We start from the raw sequence: 24,136 nt of genomic DNA, 5'->3' as shown, positions 1-24,136 counted from the left end.
CACAATGAAACTCTTCATTTAAATCATGTATTTGTGCTGTTATCTGTCTTGGTGCCACAGCTGCAGTTGCTGTCTCGTTCATTTTAGGAGAGTACACACAATCATCTTGCTCAAACGACTGGTTGTCAGCACTGACTGTCTAAAGCTTCTCATAGAAGAAGAGTGAGCTGAATTTTGATTTAGCCTCGGCAATCATTTTAGATGTGTTGTGGGGCCTGACGCCAATAAGCTACAGCCTTTTAGTAGTTTCTCTAAAATCACTGCAGAAAACTGAATGGTTTAGTATGACCTTGAAAGTAGTGCTGTATAATCATTCAAAGTATTATTACAAGAGAGAGAGAGAGAGGTGATGGGGGTGTGTGTGGGTGGGTGCTGATACCTTTCCCTCAGTTCTGGGACTATCTTATAGAAGCTACACAATTAATTTATAGTAATGAACTGCTTATAGTGACGTATTTGACTGGGGTAAAACATTATCACGATAAGCGGTTTCTTCTGTACTAGAATAATCTTCTCACTAACTACCAGCAAGAAAGTTAATAAGTATTTGTCCAAAACACCAAACTATTCCTTAAAATGACTAACATTTACTTTTGTAAATGTCAGAGCAAAGAAGTGGGAATCCAGATGCAGGATGAGTTGCTAAAGGTCACAACTGAACTCCAGACGGTGAGAACTTTATTTTTCTGTCTTCTATGCAACTTCTCAAAACTCAATATTGATGCTGTGACAGTAATGCTAACGTGGAGTTTGTGCTATCTGTCACCCGTGTGCTGATGAAAGGCTACGAAGACGTATAACCTGTACCACACCGACTGTCTGATAGCTGAGGGGAAGCTGAAAGAGGCCGAGCGATTGGAGGAGAGACACACAGGCAAGTCGGCTGAGCTTGGCCCCAGCCAATACGGGGGACAGAGGCGGAGCTCCGTCAAGAAGATGGAGAGATTAATGGAGAAGGTAAGGTCATGTTTGTGGATGTGAAAAGAGTCGGTGACAGGAAGTCAGTTTTTCAAAGAATAACCAACCATTTCCTGTTGTTGCTTTGTTGGAGTGTGTTTAGGTGTATAAACTTCGAGATAGTGAAAACGCCTCCTATTTACACATATGTTAATGAATATGTGAATGCCGTGGGCACATCATATTGTAATTTGTTGTATTAAAACACATGGTTTTGTGTTTGAGTGCATGTCATCTTCTCCTATCTGACATACATATATGTGTGTGTGTGTGTGTGTGTCTGTGTGCACGTGTGTGCGTACGTGTGTGTGTACGTGTGTGTGTACGTGTGTATATGCAGAGGCACGGCCGAGTGCAGGAGAACCAGCTGAAGTGTACCAAGGCTCGTAACGATTACCTTCTGAATCTCGCAGCAGCCAATGCAGCCATGAACAAGTACTACCTGCAGGACGTGAGCACTCTCATAGATGTAAGAAACATGTCATTTGACTCGTGCGATTGTGTGTGAGTTATCCTTTTGTGTCGTTCTTTCTAGTTATTTTCTGAAGAAAGATTTGAGATTTTTCAGGGGTAAGACTGGAACCGTATTGATTTCTCAAGGACCCCCTGTCAAAAAATAAAAGCCCCCTCTCTCCCTCCCTTCTTTCTTCCCACACCATCATTTTTAAAACTTTTTCCTCACCTTCCCTATACTATACTTTGACTACTCTATGATTGCCTGCACAACTCTCTTTTCCTCCTTCCTTCTATCCTCCTTTTCCTCTTTCCCTCTTGGCAGTGCTGCGACCTCGGTTTCCATCTGGCTGTGGAGAGGGTGATGAAGTGCTACCTGGCCAGCCGGTGGCGCATCCAGAAGACGGAGGAGACGGGGCTCAAGCAGTTGGAGGCCGCTGTGACGTCCCTGGACCAGGGGGGAGACAGAGATGGGTTACTACAGCAACACGACTCCGCCTTCTGTCTCCCATTCAGATTCAACTACCACCCACACGAGGGAGACCAGGTGAAAACACTTTGCGCTTGGGAGTAAACATTTTATGACATTCACAGGTATTGCATCCCATTGTTAAGGCAAACACGCGTCATTGACACCATATTGGTTTGTTTCGAATGCTAGGTCAGTGATCACAAATGAAATTGCCCCGCCCTCATTTTGGTTTCTTATACTATCGTCAACGTCAAGTTAACATCAACTTTATAGTCAATTCTGTCATATATATATATAACATAGACTGGATTGAAATGCTGTTTCTCTCTGATCCCTGACATGAAACATATAAGTAGACAGAACATATAAGTACGCAAAAACAGAACATATAAGCACACACAGTTGTTGCACAAACAAATCCAAGTGCAAAAGAAAAAATTCAAGAGCAATCGAGAAATCCGATAGAAACTTTTCACATGTGCACAGAAGCAGAATGAGAGCAATGAGCAGAGTTAATGCTGGAGATCAGGAAATGTAATCACGCAGAGTACATTTGAGTGAGAGCACTGCAAAATCTGAACAGGAAATCTATAAGTTCTGCTCCGAAACTGAAAGACCATTCCACCGAATAAAGAGAGAAAATCTCTATATCATCATCAAAGACTTCACATCAAAGTTATTTGATTTGCTTCGGATATGTAGCTTTAGCCTCAGTATTTTAACATTATTTCATGTTTCATGTCAAATACCTTTTTAAAAAGTTGACTGGAAAAAGCATTTTTCAACCAATTGCTCAAAGAGTTAGATTTATTTTGGCTAACTAGCTACAGATAATGAATGCTGCTAGCATCAGTATTTTTCCTGAAGGTTTTTATGGATGTTAAATGTTTCATTGGTGCATTCTAGGTGTGTGAGGTGAGTGCGGAGAGCCAGGTGAGGTACGAGCTGGAGACCAGGTTCCAGCAGCTTCAGTCTCGACTCGCTGCTGTTACCTTGGAAACAGAGGAGGTCAGCGAATTATTACCAGCAAATAAAATTTAAAAAACTTGAAAATATCAGAATTAACTGAATCGACAAATTCAACATTTGTTTCCCCTTCTCAGATCAGTAAAACACTCAAAGCCACGCTCACAGCCCTGCTGGACGTCATGTGTGACAGCGACTGTAACCCCTCCCCCGATGTGCCCAGCAGCCTATCAAGCGAGCCGCCCGGGGGAAGCACAGCCCCAAAACTTGCTCTTGCCAAGCGTCGAGCCAATCAGCAGGAGACAGAGACCTACTATTTTACAGTAAGTTAATGCTGGAGGCTGGTCAATGCCTTTCTTAGTCTGATGTACTGTCAGTAGTTCTATCAAAACATTTATTTGCTAAATATAGACCCGACTCTGTTAATAGCATTCATCCTGAGAGATCCAGTAAGAAGTGGTTAGCGCATAGTACTGGTCTGAACACATCCAAATGCATCCTGAGATCTGATCACCTGGACCACATTCAGAGGTGGGACGCATGTGGCCACATTCCCCTAGTCTCTGACCCGCTACAATTTCACCATGAACCGAACATACCATAGACAATCTTCTTATTGTCAATATGTTGATTTATTTGTTGCCACAGACACAATAATAGGACTGACCAATGTTGATTATAATTTTTTTTTTCTTCAAATGGATAAAATCACTGTTCCTAGTAGGTCTGTAGCTCATTCATACATTCAGCCCGTCCTGGCAACGTTCATTCTCTTTCTCACTCTCTTTCTCACTCTCTCTCTCTTCCTCTATTTCTCATGCCGACACACACAGACAAGCTTTGTCATAGGACACATCTGTAAACTCAGACTGGGTAAAACAGAATAATTTGGTCTTCATGAACACAAAAGACACAAAAGCAATAGTGCAGGGAAGTGAGATCCAACCACAAGTGGTCTCAGGAGACACATTCACGACCTATTTAATGCCTGATGTGAACAGACGAACGTAGAGCTGAACACTTTTGATCTGATCTCTCAATTAGAATTAAATATTCTTTAATTGATTACAAATTATCTATATTATTATATTTTTAACCAAAGTGAGGTAATGTAATTGTTCCAGGTTTCCTGAGGAAAATTTGAATGGCGTATTCTAAATGATGTCTCAGGAGCTTCTCCCCCGGCACAGGGATCCAGTTGTTATTAATTTACTTAATATATACAGCAATTGTATGTTGTTGTTTGTTTTTTTATCTTAGAAAGTGAAGGAGTTCCTCACCAGCAGTTCTCTGACCTCCAAACTTCAAGCCAAACATGACATTCTACAAGATGCCATACAGAAAGGTAGTGTCAGAGGATGGGTAAGACTGTTTCCTGTAATGCTTACACGCACCATTATACTGTCACTGGTTGAATCTGGGAAGAGATTCAGAGCACTTTTACAAATGATGCCATTTGTAAGCCTGACTACCGTCCAAACCTGAAGAGACCACTTCACTGATCTAACATTAACCTCAGTGTGACATTTATCAAAATGGATGACAATGAATACAGCTGAACCAGATATTTTGACTTTATTTATTTCCACTCTTTCTTCTTCCGTCAAAACCTAGCACCTTAAGCAGCGATAAGGAGCCGGCTACAGAGTCATTTATTTAGGACTTATAATAATAATAATATTTATTTTTTTAAATCTCACACAGCTCCTCTTGAGGAACACCCGGTTTTTTGTCACATACGCAGTGGTAGCCCCCCATGAGCTGCACACAGAGTTTCATGTGTGTCACGACCCAGCTCATGATGGGTTGGAAGCAACAGAAAACCAGTTGTTATTGGTCAAATTAAAGTAATTTAATTGAATACAAACGGATGCTTTAACCAAAGCAGGGGGACAGGGTGTGTGGATACTGTTCAAACAAAGAAATAAATATATAACAAAAAGTGGACAAAAAGCAGAGTAAGAAACTAGAAACCTAAAAACAAAAAACTATTGAAAACAAAAACCTAAAAACAAAAATCTAAGTTAGAGATATCAACAATCCAACTAAACCTGGACCAGTCCCCAAATAGATTTTCACACCTTTGTATCATAAAGTACCTGATCAAAAATTAGTTGACAAATATCTCCTTCTAAGCTTGCTGGCAAGCTGCATAGATCAGGTCTGAAAGGGACTGCACCTCCAGACAGGTCTCTAGGCGGTGTCCAATCAGCTGTGAGCTTCCACACATCCTGTTTGACATCTCAACAGACAGATAAAACACATGAGCGAGAAGGGGCAGCGCACGTTAACAATATGAAAAACCTGTGAAGTTCCTCAACCAAAGTCCCTCAACCAAACAAAACTATTTCACTTGTTTTTCTGTCTCCTTCCACCAGCGGAGGCTGTCGACAGTGACCCGTCCAGGTAAGCAAAGTGTTTACACATTTGAAAGTGACTGAGAGAGGCGTAGAGACATGGAGAAAGCAGAGAGGACAAGATGAAGAGGAAGGAGAGTCTTTGCGGGGGAGGGTTAAAATACTGAAATTGTAAATCATCCTAGCAATTGGGCAACATCAGAAGATCTAAAGTAATAATACCCACATGTGAAATGGCATCATGCAATTGATTTATTATTATATTTCCCAGAATGCAAAGTGCTCGGTCAGTGCGCGTTTGGAAGTCCAGACCTGTTTCCCAATTCTGCCACACACTCTTCACCACAGACATACTCTCCTACATACAGGTAACACTCTCTCTCACATACACATGCAAATGATAATAATAATGAAAAGGAACGCAGCCTCTTGATTTGCTCGCTGCACTGTGCTGCACTGACGTTCAAGCCTCCAAAGGAAATTGTTTAGAAAATCCTTCCACTCCGATATTGAAGAATGGGGGCACACATCCCCCCCAGAGTTCTCACTGCTGCTTTCATGTGTATGGTCATGCTTACAGCTTATTGCTGGCTTTCTCTCCTTTCAGTCCATTCCCTTCTTTTTTTTTTATCTCTCCCCCTCTTGTGAAAGGGATTAAAACTGAACTGGCCTCTTTGCTGCCTCCTCTCTCGACTCCTCTATTGAGTGTGGTGTCTGTATGTCTGTGCTAATGTGCGCCTCTTCTTCCCACTGCTTCTCAATCTTTATTCCCCCTCATTTCTCACTCCCCCTTTTTTCTAATCTCTGCTTTTTTCTCTGTCTCAACTCTGCTGTGCTTGGCTTGGTGCAGACGAAGGAGGAGAATGTCTCGGACACAGGTACTGAACCCCTGCAGGCCGTTGTGCTGCCAGTGACCAGGGCCGTACCTTTTTTTACTGGGAAATTTTGAGCTCTTGCCACCTTGAAGGGATTTAACAGTTAAAAATTTAAGGATTATTTCGCCCCTTTTGAGAGATCCAAGTAGTTTTACAGACACTGTCCAGTCATTATTATGTAACTCTTCATGTCCCACATTCTGGCCTGAACAAGTTGCACAGCTGAGCGTCTGACAGTGGTTATATATAATCTTAATCTGAGATGAGCATTACGTCCAGCAGCACAATGTAAAACGCAGGGTTAAATGTATTTTCAGTTGTTCTTGTGACTTTTCTCTGGCGCGTCGATCAACCAAAAAACATTTAACAGCTCAGTGTTATTCCCCTGTTAACAAATTCAGTTTATTTTTGGTTTTCCACACCCAGCATCTTCATTTACACGATATTTTCTGCTGTATGACAACCTTTTCTTCACCTTTCTTTGTGTCTCTATCACCGCTCTCCAACACTCGTCTATCCTCCAATCATCTCTCCCTCTCCAGAGCACTGGGCAGCAGATTCCTGTGGTGGTTGAAAGTTGCATCCGTTTCATTAACCTTCACGGTGAGTCAGTTTCTATAATGTAGCACTAAGCCGAGCTCAGAGAGAGATTTGGACCCGAAGAACGAGTGGGTGGATTGTTTATGTATGAGGCCTCTATTGACATTTAACATAATGTTTGTGTGTGTGTGTGTGTGTGTGTGTGTGTGTGTGTGTGTGTGTGTGTGTCTGTGTGTGTGTGTGTGTGTGTGTGTGTGTGTGTGTGTGTGTGTGTGTGTGTGTGTGTGTGTGTGTGTGTGTGTGTGCGTGTGTGTCTGTGCCAGGCCTCCACCATGAAGGAATATTCAGAGTTCCTGGGTCACAGAGGGAGGTTAACCTCCTTAGAGATTCATTCGAGAGAGGTAAGTGATTTTACCTTATGTATCTGTTTTTCATACAGTGAAGAGGTGAATTGGAGGTTAAGGGTTAGGGTCATTGACTGCAAAGGATTTTCTACCAAGTATTACAAATATTCCTTGTATTTACAATTATGTTTGTCCAATTACTTTTGAGCCTCTGAAAATAGGACTTTTTATCATAATGACTTGAAAAGTTGAAGTGATATCTTTGTTAAACCTCTTGTTTTAAAGCTGAAAATCCACAATTCAATTACATCTTGATTGATTTGTTTCAAATCCATTGCAGTAGGGTGCATTGACTCAATTACAAAATTGTGTTACTCACACACATATAATAATATTTATGGACCAGACTGTCTGTGTACATATATATAGATGGATAGATGTAAAAATATAAGATCAAAGCTATACAAAATATACAATAGAATTGAATAATACATTTTTTTTACATTATATATGTGTATATATCCAGCACACCTTTGGTTTTACGTCACTCAGTGTTCACATACCATAAACCTGATTTTAACCTTGATCATTACAGTGATTGTGTCTTGTGTTATGTTGCATCCATATGTGTGTGTGTCTGCTAATCTGCTTGGTTTTACTGTACTTCTATTTATTTATGATGTATTGTAAGGTGTCCTCAGGTGTAAATATAATTTATGAATACTATTATTATTATTATAAAACAGAACTTAACCATATGTCAGTACATAAGTCCGTTTTGGCAAAATAGCTAATTCCTCACGTGTGTTCTAACTCCCTGTAGGAGAGGATCCTCTGTCAGACAGTGAGTGTGACCTGGATTCCGTGGCTGGTGTGTTGAAGCTTTACTTCAGGGGCCTGGAGCCTCCTCTCTTCCCGTATGGCAGCTACCTTCAGCTGCTGGAGTGTGTCCGTAAGACCCCCCCCCCCCCACCACCACCCTTATGTAACTTCTGCATCTGTGTGTTTCTGTCTCCAGATCATGAATCGCTTTCACTTGGGTTTTCGTGTCTGCTCTCAGTTCCTTTGGTATTCCTAGAACTTGTCTTACTTCTTGGTGCTTATCTCGGATTAGCTCACTCTCGCCCAGTGTACAGTAAGATGTGGGTAAATTCATTTGCATATGAGTAAATCTGCTCATTTTAATGGAGCTTTGTGCAGCGACAGTGGCTCTACTACAATTTCGGTGAGCCTCTACACATAGAAAAGCTTTTTTTCTGAAATCCTCCGCTACAAACAGGCTGCATGTGCTGTTGATGCAAGGTGCTGCAACTTTGACTCTCCTTCCTGGTGCATCTCATAGTCTTGTTTGATCTCTGTTCTTATCTCTGTCTTTCTTCAAGTCTCCTCATTAACACATTTCATTTTCATTCTACAGTTACAAATTTAACTAAGCCAAACCATCCCTCATCTTGGAAGTACTTGTCTAGTCATCTTTGTCCTTGTTTCTCTTTCCTCTCTAACATGATCAGAAATTGAGGACGATGCAGAGAAAGCTGCCCAGATTAAAGCGATTGTCTCCACCTACCCGCGGCCTCTCCCCGTCGTGATGCGCTACCTTTTCGCTTTCCTCAATCAGTAAGCTACGACATAACACAGCGTGCGATATTCCCATCCCTGGTCATAAAAGTTTACACCCAGACCAAGATTGATGAGTAAACCGTGCACCTGTTTTTTCCCCAGTGTGTCTCAGTACAGTGACGAGAACATGATGCAGCCCTACAACCTGGCAGTGTGCTTCGGCCCGAGCCTGCTGAGAGGGATAGATTCTGATGACGCTGTTGCTAGGCAGCCACAGGTTAATGACCTCGTCAAAACCATGATCATGCTACATGACATCATCTTCCCCGGCCAATCGGAGCTGCCGGGTCCCGTCTACGAGAAGCACATGACTCTGGAGCAGGAGTACTGGTGAGAGAAGTAAAATGTTACTTTTTTTTAAAATTTTAATGTGATTACATGCTGTTAACAATATACTGTATGCTGCAAATATGAGTCAAAAACTCAAGAAATATTGAATATTCAACTATTAAAGGAAGTGTCAAAGAAATATGTAAAACTTGATATTTTCCTCTGACCTCCTGTAATTTTCTTATTCATTTATTTATTTGTTTTCCTTACTGCCAGTCATTTGAGGAAATGTAGTTGTATGATACATGATAGCTTCAGCTAGGTAGATAGCTCACTCAAACCCTAAAACAGCAGAAAACCATCCTAATGTTGTTGTTTGGTTCAGGTCCAATTCTCTACTTTTAGTGCAAAGTGTTTACACTTTGCGAGGTAGATATGCAGAGGGATTGCCCTCTACTGGTTTAAACCTGGCTATTGTTATTGTATTTTGCTGAAGGCTGATCTGCAAGCAGCTTTCCGACTGAACAGATTGGGGATGAGTAGTAATATCAATTATTATCGGACTGAAAAATTGTTTTATCAGCAAACTGGTCACGTTCCACTAGCAGTGCATCACCTTTGGACATCCGTATACAATACACTTGTTCTCAGGCTACTCCATTGACCAGACACACACCTGTTAGGACAGAGAGAACAGGATGGCAGTGTGTCGCTCTTGATTTGTTGGATATTTTAATTGAGAGCTACAAAGATCTTCATGTGCTTCGGGAGAAACTGGGCCTGCAGTCAACGCCTTGACCCGGTGGGGCTCAGGACATCATGGTCCTCCACCTCACGAATGCCGTCCTCAGGGGATTCCGGAGAGGAAAAGGCCTCCACCTCTAAAGAATAGAGTTGTCCTGTGTTGCTCTCCATTTTGTATGGCCTTTGGACGTCACAGAGAGTGACATCCAGCCCCATCTCCCCTTGTGTGAAGGCAGCACACGCACGTTAGCCAAAGCATTTTTGACTGGTAGGATAATACTAACCAGCTAGTTTACAGAAATTTTCTTTATTTCATCAACAGATAGTGGATACAAATAATTATTAACTGATGTTAAATCATCATAATTTATTGTTTATGAATTAGGAATTTGTTAATACTTAATTGTGTTAACAATATTTTAACTTGTCCTACAACATTTTACAAATGTTGTCAATTAAAACGATTTCTATAAAATGGTACATTGAATGGTTGAAACTTGTCTCCCTTATTTATATTTAAACATATTATCATCTGTGCCCTGACTGATATCTGTCCTTGGATGACTTGTAGTCTTTGAATGACTGAGCAACAGCCTCACATAGCTCCAGAGATTGGTTGATCATGTTAGAGTTGAACAGTAGAGTTGGTTCCACGTATGTTGCCCCGTTTTTATGGCTTATCCTCTTGAAACAGAATTTCATGCCAGACCAAAGGCATTTCTGTGCAGCTCGCAATGCTTTGTTTTACGAACTGCTTAATAATAATAAGCTGATTGCTCATTTAATTGAGCACATGCTTCCAGAATCATCAACAGGGTCCATGTAAACCCCACAACACCCAAAATCAGCTTTTGAGTGAATTCGATAAAACCTTCTCTTTGTGAACAAAGTATAATAAACTAGACATTTGACAGAGAATTATCTGTGATTTGGCCTCTTGTTTTCTGTAGAACACTGAGGTGTTAGGGTCATCTGAGACATCTCATGGTATTACGTGGTGTTTAGTCTTTTGTGAAATAGCAGAAGCAGAGTGAGGGATTGTGATTTAGGAAGAAAGACTGTTGCATTATGACAGTTGGTGTGTGTCAACCAGAAGTGGAAGTGTTCTTGATCACCGACAAAATTTGTTTTGCTTTTCTACAGTGAACCAATCACAGAGGAGGGAGAAGGAGAGACCGAGCATCTGCCCAGTGAGGATGGTGAGTGCACACACATGTCAACACACAAACACACACACACACAGATAAATATGTGGTCACGGGTCACATTTGAGGACTTTTATAGGACATTATCATAAGCTTAACCTTAACCACTGACCCACAGTATATGACTAATCGCTTCTGATTACATGGATCATTAAGATTTCATTTAAAAAGATACATTTTGACAATCGTGTTGTGTTTGGGTGTGTGTGTGTCTGTGTGTGTGTTTGTGCAGAGTGGGAGGCAGTGGCTATGTTCGACTATGCGGCGAGATCTCCAGCAGAGCTGACATTCAAGCAGGGAGACCTTCTCATCCTTCACAGCAAGGCCTCAAGTGATTGGTGGAGAGGCGAAGTGGGAGGGGTTAAGGGTCTCATCCCTCACAAGTACATCAGCATGCTGGAAGGGTGAGTGACGTCTCCGCATTGACGGGCATTCAATCAGAGCAATGGTCTACATGATCTTCCCTGATGACTTTATTCTATTTTAAACTGATCATGTACCCTCTGTCCCAGATTAACACATTAGATGTCACAGCTTGCTACACTTGTTGATGGCCAGACGCATCCTTATGCATTCAAAAAACAAATGATAATAAGGGGCGTGGATGCCTCTCCAGCATGGAAAAAAACTGAAATTCTTATGCTTGGTACTGAGGATCAGAGGCAAACGATTATTAGCAAACGCATAAACAATGTCTCATGATTGCCTTTCAACATTTAAGAAATATTGCAGGAGTAAGACCGTAGGGGAGAGCGGGGTGATGTGAGACATTTTTTACATTTGCTCCCCTCTAGGCGAGCTAAAATGGTATATCAGTAAAATGTACACATTTCCCATTAATTGAGGATGTTTCCTAGCAATGGAAATGATCAGAATGTCTTCAGGACAAAGGGCAGTGAATATATGATTGTTTTTTAAAAAGTGGTCTTGTGTCTCACTTTACCCCGGCTACGCAGAGAAATTGTTTTTCTCTGCGTATTCAAATGCCAGTTCACGGCACTTAACTGGAGCAAGGCCATGGAACTGGTCAGCTAGTTGTGTTTGGCAAGCTCCTCCTCCATCTCATCTGTGAATATTCTCTTTACCTCAGCTACTGCACCCCAGGCTACTGATTTTACTTTCCCTTTCTCTTTTTTCTTTATGATTCTTTTGAGGGTTGTCTTATCAATATTTCTATCCCTTCCAGCTTTTCTTAAGGACTTCTTTCCTTGCATGACCTCAGCGGCTGCACTCTCCATGTCTGTGAGGGGTGTTTGGCCCCAGGTTGTCTTCCTGGTGTGTAGTTTCTTGGCATGATGGCTTTTCTACAATGTTTATGACATAAAAAATAAAACGTATGTAATTTAATATTACACTAAAATATCTTTAAGACTAAACTTAACTTGTGCTTCATGTCTCACTTTACCCCACAGCATTTGTCTCACTTTACCCCACAGCCACCATTTAAGAAAAAACATCTCTTAGCAATTCAGGCTAATCTTTAGCTAGCATCAATCACATGGTTTATATGTTGGAAGTTCATCAACATGTATGATATAAGTTTTTCTACCTGAATCAATTTGTTTTGACACAACAGTTGATTAAATTCAAAGCAAGAAAATGTACTTTTACATGGAAAAAAACTTTTTTTTGAGAAAAAAAATAATTACCACAGCACCAGCACCAACTTCTCCTTCATGGCAAGGTGGGAATGGGAGGGGCTTGAAAACATGATGGTCACATGACCACAAATGTGTTCTGTTGCCTAGATACAGGGGGTGTCTCACATTACCCAATGTCCCACGTTACCCCGCTCTCCCCTACACTCTGGAAGATGACAAAAAGTTGACCGGTATACTCTCCTGGACTACTGCATTTATCCAGGATCCATAGATAGGCTCCAACTTCTACAAAATTTAGCAGCCACGGTTTTAACGAGAGAAAGGAAAAGAGATCCCATTACTCCGGTTTTACCATCTTTCCATTGGCTTCCTGTATCACTGAGGATTTATTTAATTTTACTTTTTTTGAAGATTAATAATATTAATAATAATAAAATGTATGTAGCACTTGTTTTAACAACATTGTAAAGTGCTTTACAATGAAGACACAATGAGAACAACCATAACAATGCAATACATATAGATTTCAAAGAAGCTAGAGATTTAGTCTGTCTAAGTTCAATTGGGGAGAAAATTCCATATTGTGGGGGCTCTAAGGTGACCTGGGGGTCGCAGGATTATGTGCAAAAACATTTAAGGCCTTAAAAGTGAGCAATAGAAATCAATATGAAATTGAACAGGGAGCCATTGGGAGGCAGGCACAGGAGTGATGTGGTCATGTCCCAGTGATAAGCACGTCACTATGATTTAATTATTGAGATTAAGATGTGCTGGTGGGTAGTTTTCTTTTACCTTCTGACCTTTCTTTCCCTTTGTTTTTATGCTAAGTTAAAATAGAATGATCCCACAGCTTGCTGCAGTTTCCTTTTGAGCCAAAGTGAAGGAGTGCATCGACAAAATGTCAATCTTCAAATTTACCTTAAATCCAATTCTTGAACTGTTAGAAATAAGCTTTACATATTATTCATTCCAAAAGCACTCCTGTTTGTCAGGGACTCAACCAGTTAAAAATATCAGCTATAGGAACTAGCATTGGAATAGCAAACTGGTTGGGTGCAGTCGGGTGCCAAACAAATCCCATCAAACAGGTATGGTACCTGGGGGAATCAATGACATGTAACTCGTTGTTAAAGAATCAAAGAAAAGTAATTTAACATTTTCTGGCCGTAGTATTTAGTGGTACATATAAAGTACACAAGCACATATAAAAAAGAAGGTGGACAAAATAGTATCTTATTGTGTAACGCTTTATTTAAATAGCATCTTATCATATCTCACTTTAAAACAGCTACAAGCCATCGCTATAACAGTTTTACTGAGGTTGTATTGTTGTAGAGCTGTCGTGTTGCCTTGTACAGAGTTTGTTCACCCACTTTGTATTCCTGCCTCATTTTGTTTATCACAAATCATCTTCATCCCATTTTCAAACTTGTTCTGGTTGTATTTTCTCAATTGAAGCTCAGCACATTTCTCTCTTCTTGTCGTCCCTCAGGTCGGAGCGCGGGAAAAGAGAAGAAGGAGGAGGAGGGGGGGGGGGGAGGCAGCACTGGGAACCTGTCAGTAGAAGATCCACAGATGGAGAACACTACTCGGTATACACACACACACACATTCACACACACACACACACACACACACAGAAATGCACACTGCGTTGCGTGAATTTCCTCATATCAGCAAACACGTGTGGGCAACAGATGCAGACAGTGAAATCTACCCATTCAGACAGAAACACTGTGCACCTCCACATTATTGCACACAGCTAAGCACACAGATAAACACACAGAAACCCAAATTAGTTATGCAACGCAAACCAGCATGGTTTTGTGTGTGTGTCCTGACAGGATGCGAGTGAACAGCGACAGTGCTTCGTTACCTGGAAGACAGAGAGGGAGTGATGGGAGTCCCAGTCGAAAGGCTCCAACCTCTCCCGCCACACGACACCTGCCAGTGTAAGACTGGGCCCCACCTCATTAACAATGCATGTGCTGTGTTACATTTGAAAATACTATTGGCACAACAAGCTGCCACAATCACTCTCACTGCTCTCACAACCTTGTGTTTGACGTGAAGAAAGGACAACGCAACTGGGAGACTAGACAAAGTGGAGCAGCTAAATGGCCAGATATTTCCCTTAGGAGTTGGTGGAGACCAAAATCCAAGCAAAAAGTGCAGAGAATAAAAGAGTTTCTCTGTACCTGCTGGATGTGTAAATAGGCAACTGCTCATCATACCGTATATCTGCCTTTATAAGTTGATAATGTGTCACTCCTGTTTCAAAGCTGGTTCTCATTCCCCCCGAGTGTCCAAAACAATCTCTTATTCCAAGGTTTGAAACTGAAAATCACAGACTATAGACACCATCTAATGAAAGCTCATACAAACACACCAGCACAGTAAGCATCAGTATTGAGGGTTGTTGTTAGTCAGCGCCCATGAGATTGTGACAGGGCAATAATTTCAGTTAACTGAGCCTGGAGTGCATTTCTTTTTTTTGACTGAAATTAAGGCATTTACCATGATCTCACTCCCATCTTAAGCATGTGTGAGGCAAGGAAGTGTATGTATTTAGCAACACACAACAGGAGGCTATTCAAGTAAGATGTTAGGAATACATTAACATTACATTTATTTGTACTGGGACTTGAGTTCAACTCCAATCTGCAGTCCTTTGGTGCATGTCTTCCCCTATTTCTCAACTCTCTCCCATGTTCATGCTTATTCTGCCCCATCTATAAAGGCAGAAATGCCCCAAAATATCTTTTAAAAATTATATTTTAAAGATGGTAAAACAAGTCAACAAAAGATGTCGCTATATGAAATCAACATCAAGCTCCATCTGTCACTTAGAAAAAACCGTTTGGTCTGTTTCACCTCTTTTTCTCTCTCTGATTGTTTATCAGGTCCCAGGAGAGAAGACACACTCTGGACACGGTGAGACAGGGCGGCTTCCGACCCACAGACAAGCCCCTGTTTGTTCAGGCAGAAAGAACAGCAGTTGACAAGGTCAGGAGTTCAACTCATTAAATCATTTATGACAGACCTTCTGGTCTTCACATTGCATCTGTGAGTCCCCATATTAAAGTGGAGCTATAGTTCTTTAGTAATTGATTAAGCAGGTTTACTTCATTTTCTAAAAACTGAATAAAAGACCAGGCCCTTAAAACTAAAACATGGAGTGATCTGGAGAAAACAAAGACATATTTACTTTCTCAGTAAATCTGCTTCTTAGAACAGGCTGTGTTATGTTTTGATAACATTATAAACTAAAGCTGCCTTCAGACACGCATTGAACTCCAGTTAATCTCCTGACATTCTCCGGAGGGGCTGCATGTGCAAATGTCTAGCAGTGAGGCTTCGGACATTCTCCTGAGTTTCTTCGGCCAACCCCCTGATAAGAACTTCGGAGAATGTCCGAATGAGCCGATGTGGAAACAAAGCAGGAGATCCTCCAGAGGATTCACTTCTGATGATTGGGCGTTTGAAGGCACCCAACCAGATTGCTCTTCAAATGCTTGCTCCAATAGCTCCTATCTCTAACTATAGTTGCTTTCAGACATGCACTGAACTCCGGAGATCCTCCTGACATTCCTCTGAAGGGCTCTGAAATGTTCAGCCTCCTGCCAGTCCCAAAGTTTGCAGATCCTCACGGGATTCACTATAAGCGAGTGGGTGATAAAGTTTCTAACAGGGAACAGAGGAAAAAAAGAATTAAACAAGAAGGTTGAAAAAGAGGTGTCATACATGTAGAAGACGATCCAAACAAAGATGTCAAGAGAGATTTTGGTGCAGAACAACCCATCTGTGTTCCATCCTGTCTGCTGCACCATCCACCACCTGAACTGCCCAGAGATCTCTGTGCTGTGAGCGCGTCTGAGCGGAGAATCTCCTTCTGCGTTGTTCATGTGTAAAAGGTCTAGTGATTCTGAAATGTGTTACAGTGCTGCTCATGGATTCAGAGTCTGTATTCTGAAGTCCGACATTGCAATTTTCACTTTTTATATAAGCTCAGTATTTAAGTATTTAAAGGTACAAATTTAACAAGTCATCTTGGCTCATTGCATTATCGCACAGTTTATTTAATCCCTTTGCATCAACGTACTGATTTGAGAAACCACCTGAATGTCAGGACAAGATATACGAGTGCTATAAATGTACCTGTCACAGTGCATACACCTTCCAGGAACACGTCATAGTAATCTGGTAGCAGTCACCTGACGTACCTCTTAGCTTCTGGACGAGCTCGAGCACTGAGTCCATGCAGTATCATGTGCAGTTGAGACGCTCACAGCTGGATGGGACAGCTCCCATGTGCAGTGGTGAGGTGTCATCAGAGTCGCCCTTTACTAAGGGCGGGTCACCGAGGCCACTTTTGTCATCATCTACCATGTCTCTCCCCTCTTGCTCCCTCAGGACATGATCAACCGTCAGATGAACTCCGTGTTCAAGGAGCTTCTGTTACGCCAGCCTCCTGTTCAGATGTCAGCCCTCGCCACCCCTGCTGCCCCAGCTCCCTCTTCATCCTCCTCTTCCTCTCTTCCCCAAGCTGCACCCACTGCGAAAAAAGTAGGATTCGGCCTCAGAGGACGGACGCTTTTCAGACCAGTGGACTGACAGACAGGAGAGGATGATGATGATGATGATTACACTGTTAACGATGAAATCTTGATTCATTTTATATAATGTATAATATTTGAGTCTCTGCCATCTCATAGTGCCACTAGTCTCGGTGCCGTGTTACTGTACGTCCAGTGTGTCTTGTTTTCCAGCTGGTTTTGGTCCTTTTTAGGTTCTGGTCTGACTTTTGTTCACAAGGTTTTTGCCACTTTGAGAGAATCAGGGATGTGACATCGCCAGTGATTTCAACAGACTGACTTTTAAGAGTACTTACCATGATAGGACAGAAACAAGAAAAGACTTAAGCTGCCCCCTAGTGGCAGGTCTGAGATCAGCTCTGCCTATAATATTTGCTTCTTGAATAGCAAAACTGATCCAGGGCCTGTGTCTAGGAGTGCCTTCACATCTTATTCTTATCTTCATAGTCACATTCATTTCATTTCAAAAGACCTGATAGGTTAAATTCATGGTGTATTTATATTCAAGAAATGTGATCCAGAAAGACGAGCCCTAAAACATTAAATATTAAATGGGTAAGACATTATGAATTATTATCAAATATATTTGGCCCAAAAATTATTAAATAACTAAGGAAATTGATCAAATTGAACTCTTAAGTATTCTTTTTTTTTCAGAAGAAGAAAGATACTTTTCCAAATGAAATTTTATTTTACGTCACTTTTCCTAACAAATCTGATGTTTGCTTATCTTGTTCATTTCAGCCAATCACGCGGCTTCTTATGCTACAAATTTAGCCATTTAATACTTCTTAGCTAGAGTAAAAATACAAATTTATTCGTAATAAACGAGATGCTACATCTATAAATATCCAAGTTCTGGTTTTATTGTTAGGTATAACTGCGAGTCAGCCGCATAGCAGTGCACAAACACAGAAACTCTGAGTGTTCATTTAACAGGGCTGCACATGCCACCTCTAGCCAGTGTAGCTCAGCCATCTTTCAGTGAAAGCACTTTGCTTGTCCCAATGAAATATTGGAGACGGACAGCAAATGCTCTTAAGAGAATCTGCTGCCACCTAAATTGCAATAATCAGGGGGTATTTATCCCAAAGCACCTGATCTAACATCAGTGCCGAGCCATTTCCTGAGCTATGCGCTAGTTTGTATGTACCTAGTATTATAGTCACTTCAGACCTTAACCATCAACTAAGGAGACTGGCCCCATCATCTGCAACGGGGTCTGGGGAAATTGGGCTGGCAACACATGACAAACAAGCACTTAAGTGCCTTGGGTTTAAATTCAGGAAACTGCAAAGATTTACCCGACCAGGCAGGCAAACAATGGAACCTCTTACCTACAGCACTGCACATACGAAAAATTATTTTTGGCAGCAGTTACTTGGTTGATTACTTGCTGTAGCTAACAGGAGCTACCTGGCTAAATATGGTGGCAGAGAGTTGAGCCTCCTTTGAAGAGGCAGTGGTTACGTGATTGGCTGAAAGTTGCGAGCATGGTGATGACATCACAGTCATGAAAAATGGCAGCAGAGTAAAACGTTCGACGTATATGACACAAATACAGACTTTTGAAAAGGTTGTTTGGAATTTAACAGATGCTAATAATAACTAAGTCAAATAAAGGAGAAATTGCCAAGAATTTTTCCCAGTGAGCCTAATTCCATGATACACTTTTTCAAGAGGTTATTTATGTTATGATTATTTCTTTAATAAATAATACTGAACACTGTTGTGCTCTTTGACGCTAGCTGGAAAAACTGTAAGCAGTGAGATCAGTAATTATTAGCAGCATGCAGTGTTACACACACACACACACGCACACACACACACACACACAAGATCAAACACAGATTCCCCTTCATATGTGATACATGGCCTGATGCGCAGGCCAAATCTCAGGGCTTTAGCAGAGTTAGAGACGGGCTAACTCAGGTTTGGCTTTGAAGGAACAGGTAGAGCTTTTTTCTCTCAGGGCTTTGGTTGACTTACTCCTCAACTGGAAACTGTGCCCTAGCCACAAGAGCCCAAACGGCCCCCCATATCAGAGAGGGTTAAACTGTGAACGCTTTGGAGCCAAGATCAGAACTTTTGTCTCATTCATCCGCACATTTTGCCCCCTGACTATCTAGATCTATAGCACCACCCACAGGTCCCATTCAAATGTATGTTTCCGGATCTTTGGAGTAAGGTGTTTGATTCCTTGTACTCAAAAGGAATTTGAAATGTTTTTTTACATATGGCATCTCTCCTTTGTCGTGTTTCAGTATCAGAAAAAAATAGAATGTAGAATCACTTTGTCAAATACTGATTCTGCTTCTATGATTAAAAGACCCTGTTATCCTGGATCACTGTCTGATGATGTCACAAAATGTACTGTGTCAAACTGTATATGTGGTAAAAGAAATATGAATACAATAAAGACCATAAAGCAATGAATGGTTAAGGGGTTGTCAATGTATTAAAAATTAACAATTTATTGCAGTGTTCAGTCATTACTAAATACTAAACTCTAAACGTGTGTCTGCTATCTGTTAAGCACGATCAAACAGACACAGTCAAATTCACTCGGTGAGTAAGAATGAAGATTGAATAGTCAGATGATCGTGATGATCAGTTCACTCAAGTTCAGTTACCTGCTAAACCAGAACTGCAGGGTTTAGACACAGATGTCATTTGGAGCAGTGTGTGCACGTGATCCTATTATAAATTGATTGTTGTGCTGTAAGTCTGCATTGTGTGGCAGCAGACACAATCAGAGAGACACAGATAACACACTGCCTGCCACAACCGTCCTCCCACACCTCCCATAACACCATAAAACACCATAAAAACATCTGGATCAACCACTGCTGGATTCTGCTCCGTCACTTTGAAAAATGCAAGTTATCAACACTCTTGAAATTAGATTTGTTTTTGTGTGTCTGCCATTGTTTCAATTTCTGTTTTAAGACAGCAACCCAGTGCTGTAATGTGATCTTTGAGACCCATCCACTCCTCCTCCTAAAATAGGACCCCAACTACACACACATACACACAAGCACACACACACACATGAGTAAGAGACACTGTACCACATTAGCACTTCTGCCTCTCTAAGTCAGTGTCAAATGCTGTGAGAGAGTATGCGTTTGTTTGTGTGTGGGTGTGCACGCCTCTGTATGAATTCTCCTGTGCAAAATCAGCTCAGAGGGACATTGGGATTAAGCGGCTGAGCTGATCTCGTTGACATTTTAGATTAGCACTGTCTGCAGGGCCTCATCCCTCTGTCAGTGATACAGGATTAAGATAGCACTTTGACGAAGGTAAGTCACACATGATGATCATTTCTGCCTAGGATCACCCGTGCATGATTCTGCCGCCATGATTTCTTAACATGCATGTGGATTGTACCCTGCAGCACCTGTCTCATACAAAATATAAATCTGATATACAAGTTGTTTAAAGGATTTTAAATAAAATGTTGAGAGTTTCATTCAACTGCCATTTTACTTCTAACTCCAAGGCAGGATGCATCCATCATATGTGTTTGAATTGTTATAGTTTTTTATTTATTCATGGGAAAGTCCCCACTCTGATTCAGCAAATCTTATATATTATTTAACAGCTCTATTCCCTATAGAAGAAAAACACACATAATAACCATGACAGAACGTCTACACTTTCTATGTTTCATTTTTGACTTGATATTCTAAAATTATCAGTTGCTATTTACAGATTTTGGTATGGCTTCTTTTTTAGGGCTAAAGAACAGGTGGTAGAGCCAGTGCTCAGCTAGCTGTTACACTCCACACGCCTCCAGTCTGCACATGTGCGTGTGTGTGTGTGTGTGTGTGTGTGTGTGTGTGTGTGTCCGTGCATGCATTGGTGTTACAGTCTGCAACTGACAAAGTAAAAGCAAGATCAGGGGAGGCAGTTTATTTGACTGCCTATGTCCATGTCTATCTTCATGCATGTTCTTCTTCCTGCACACTGAGGATGATGATGGTGAGCGACGACTGTCTGGTGGAGTGTAAGATCGATGATGACAGTGATGAAGATGATGGAGGAGAAGAACAGATGAGCACCCCTCCTCCTCCGCCAGAGTTTGCATCCAAAGCCCCGACTCCGGCGCCCAGGCCTCCGACCCCTCCGGCGGCCCCTGTTACACCCACACCCACCCGTCCTGTCAGCAGGGACCCTTATGGCATCAACAAGCACCTACAGGTTGACTTTATATATCAGTGGGATCTTTGATTCTGTTGGATTTTACACTTCCTCCATTGACCTTTATAAATAGAAACTGCTCGATCTCCGCTCTTTTAAAAACTCCTACACTCAGTCCCTCCTTAGGTATTTGATATTTGTGATCAGTGAGTATTCTACAATGAATTCCTCCATAGTGAATGTTTGCACACCAAATCAAAATTGAAGTCACAGTGGTCAATTCACTGCAATGTTGGGGTACTTTACTGAACTACGTTTACCTGAGAGCTGTAATCAGAAATACATTTAGAAAGTAAGAATAATTCAATTAAAACAAAATACAAAAAGACAAAAATATACGATATAAATCCTGGAGAAAAAACAAATGATCTACACAGAGCGCAGATGTCTATCAGCTGATTGTGTTTCAAATTGATATTCACACTAAACCTCACAGTTAGTTTCCTTTAAGTCCCTGTCTGACACTCAAGCAGGACAACAAAGCAAAGTTTAGAGAAAACTGCTTACTCATAGTATGGCAGAGGTTCTTATCATTAGTCCTAAAAATGCAACTAGTACTGTGATCAGTTTCCTTTGGCCTATGCTCCCAAATACAAATCAAATCAAATAATAAAAGAGATCTGAATCTCATTTCTGATTCCATTTCAAAATAAATTCTGACATAAGATGAATGAGTAAAATAAAATCATTACTCGATAAATGGACTTGACTTGACTCGTACCGCTTTTTTGTTCCCTGTCTGTCTGTGCAGGTGGAGGTCAGTGATGTTCTGGCAGAGCCTGCTACTCCCCGAAGCATAGACCAGGTGTGGTTTTACAGCGTCACCGGCTTTGAGAAGGCTCGCACCTGGACCTACTGCTGCCTCACATTGTTGCTCGCCGTGCCCTTCGCTTTCCTCTGTGGCGTCTTCCTGGCCCTTCTGGCTTGTCTACACGTCTGGTACGCTGGGGCGAAAATAACGAATTAGTCCCTCAGACACCTTTTCACATTTCATCCTCATCCAAACGTCTCTGATACTCTTTATCTGTCATGTAAAGCAATAAGAACAATTGTTCTTTTAAATAGATCAAGCAAACGCTTGTGATGATCAAATCTAGATCCAAAATGGTCATAGCGTACAAGGCAGAAAAAAGCTGTGTGCATTGGTCTCTGCTGGTGTAAACTCTCAGGCCTAATGTTTTTTTCTGGCTCGACTCTCATCAGTATGTCACAGCAGGTATGTACGCTACCTGAATCACCTACTGCGATGGATCTGATTGGATTTGTTGAAGCACCGGCATCCTTTAAATATGTCCTTCAATTCCCTGTAGGGGAGAATAGATCCACTACATAGGCTGCGTTGTTGAACCTACTGTACAACATGACAGATGTGGCTTGTATAGCTTCTATATGTTATTCTCTCTGGATGTCAACATTCTTGCTCTCTCTCCCTCTCTCTCCCTCTCTCTCTCTCTCTCTCTCTCTCTCTCAGACACACACACACACACACACTTACACATCTCTACTCAAAGAAACAGCATCTACAACACCTACCTGACCTTTGACCTCAGTTTGATTTACTTTCGTAACAATTTACAAAACAGCATTTATTTTTCTCTCTCTCCGCAGGTTTGTGGTGCCTTGCATACAGCTGAGCAACACCTTCCTGCCGTGCCTGCGGTCCTTGTGCATATGTTCTGTGAATGTTTTCATCTCCCCCTTGTGTAAGTCTCTCGCCCTCTGCTGCAGTCAAATTGCCATTTCACTGTCAAACAAAGACTCGCATCAAATGGGGGACAGAGAGGCTGCACCAGTGTAAGACGTTGCTAGTAGGTGATAAGTGAGGGTTCACAGCATCATTGTGTATAGGACTTGATTTCCAGAAGTCATAACTCGTCTTGGATGTGAGCACTGATGACTCAGACTTGGACTCAGGCATTGAGTGCATTCACACTCTGGAGAGGTCCCTGACATTTTTTTTTTTTAATAACATTATAAAAGCCCCACTATAAAACCTTTTTTACGATAAACTAGCAGCTTCACCCTGAACACCTGACTTGCAATGACCTCTGGACATTCTGCAGAGGGGCTGTATGTGAGAATGCAAATGTCTGGTTGAGAGTCTCCAGACTTTGACTTTCTCCTTCCAGCCCCCAAGAAAAAACTCAGCAGGTTGTCCAGAGGAGCCCATGGGAGAGCTGAACAGGATTCACCGTGCGCTATTGGATGTGTTGATGACACTTCTTATCTGTAGCGGATGCAAAAATGAAAAACATTGCGAGCCATACACGTGCCAAATACATACATGTGCTGTAAACAAAAACACAAGGTCTCAAGGGGGATTTCTTGCTGTGTTGCTCATGATTGAAAAGCCAACTCTTGAGAAAGTCTGGACCAAATTCTGCAGACATCTTCTGGAATACATGTCTGAAAATGGCTTACAAATTTAGTAGGTGGGTATGATCCCCTATGAGAAGTGCGTAGCTGATGTAATACATTTCCAGAATCAAGTTCAAGAGTAATGCTGCTAATGTAGATCAGTTACGAAAACATAGAAGTCCATAGAAAACAACGTTAAGCCACAATATTCAGAGAGGAAATGTTTTAAACATCAGAAATTCTAAACAGAGTTTGTTGGATTTGTTACAGTGTAACTTGTGTGGTTCAGGAAGCAGAGGAGCATGGGAAATATGCATTGTTCAGTTGTATTTCAGTTCAGTGAGTGGAACTACGCAGTCAGAGCTCCTCTCAACAATGTGATAGGCTGTGATTTTCTGTGAAAACCACTTATTATTCATATTCAGAGCCCAACAAAATGATGTGTGGCTGCAGAGGGCGCTGTCGCTAAGTGAAAGTGACAGAATGTGGCTTTAGTTTTCCTCCAAGGGCAGGTACTGGTGTTCACCTACAAGCTGATTCATGTACATACCATCATTTTGTATTATGAAATAAAAT

General features: G+C 41.4%; 2 protein-coding genes across 2 annotated transcripts in view; both read left to right on the top strand.

The window, feature by feature from the left end:
- Positions 1-19,435, top strand: part of arhgap4b (Rho GTPase activating protein 4b) — a 34,601-nt gene extending 15,166 nt beyond the window's left edge. The window contains 21 exon segments of the mRNA XM_053424342.1: positions 607-669; positions 784-957; positions 1,298-1,426; positions 1,736-1,957; positions 2,789-2,890; positions 2,986-3,171; positions 4,109-4,193; positions 5,227-5,254; positions 5,477-5,573; positions 6,623-6,683; positions 6,944-7,021; positions 7,788-7,916; positions 8,476-8,581; positions 8,687-8,914; positions 10,742-10,797; positions 11,036-11,207; positions 13,897-13,933; positions 13,935-13,996; positions 14,249-14,356; positions 15,308-15,410; positions 16,818-19,435. Of these exon segments, the coding sequence (XP_053280317.1) occupies positions 607-669; positions 784-957; positions 1,298-1,426; positions 1,736-1,957; positions 2,789-2,890; positions 2,986-3,171; positions 4,109-4,193; positions 5,227-5,254; positions 5,477-5,573; positions 6,623-6,683; positions 6,944-7,021; positions 7,788-7,916; positions 8,476-8,581; positions 8,687-8,914; positions 10,742-10,797; positions 11,036-11,207; positions 13,897-13,933; positions 13,935-13,996; positions 14,249-14,356; positions 15,308-15,410; positions 16,818-17,018 (2,427 nt within the window). The 3' untranslated portion in view covers positions 17,019-19,435.
- An 830-nt stretch (positions 19,436-20,265) lies between these two features.
- Positions 20,266-23,383, top strand: cav4b (caveolin 4b). The gene is made up of 3 exons (XM_053424341.1): positions 20,266-21,202; positions 21,954-22,141; positions 22,811-23,383. Exons 1-3 carry the CDS (start codon positions 20,975-20,977, stop codon positions 22,998-23,000), a joined length of 606 nt encoding a protein of 201 aa, XP_053280316.1. The 5' UTR covers positions 20,266-20,974; the 3' UTR covers positions 23,001-23,383.
- The last annotated feature ends 753 nt before the right edge of the window (positions 23,384-24,136 follow it).

The sequence above is a fragment of the Pleuronectes platessa genome, chromosome 6, assembly GCF_947347685.1.
Source record: "Pleuronectes platessa chromosome 6, fPlePla1.1, whole genome shotgun sequence".
NCBI lineage: Eukaryota > Metazoa > Chordata > Actinopteri > Pleuronectiformes > Pleuronectidae > Pleuronectes > Pleuronectes platessa.
The sequence above is the reverse complement of the archived record's forward strand: the minus strand, read 5'-3'. Positions and strand labels throughout refer to the sequence as shown.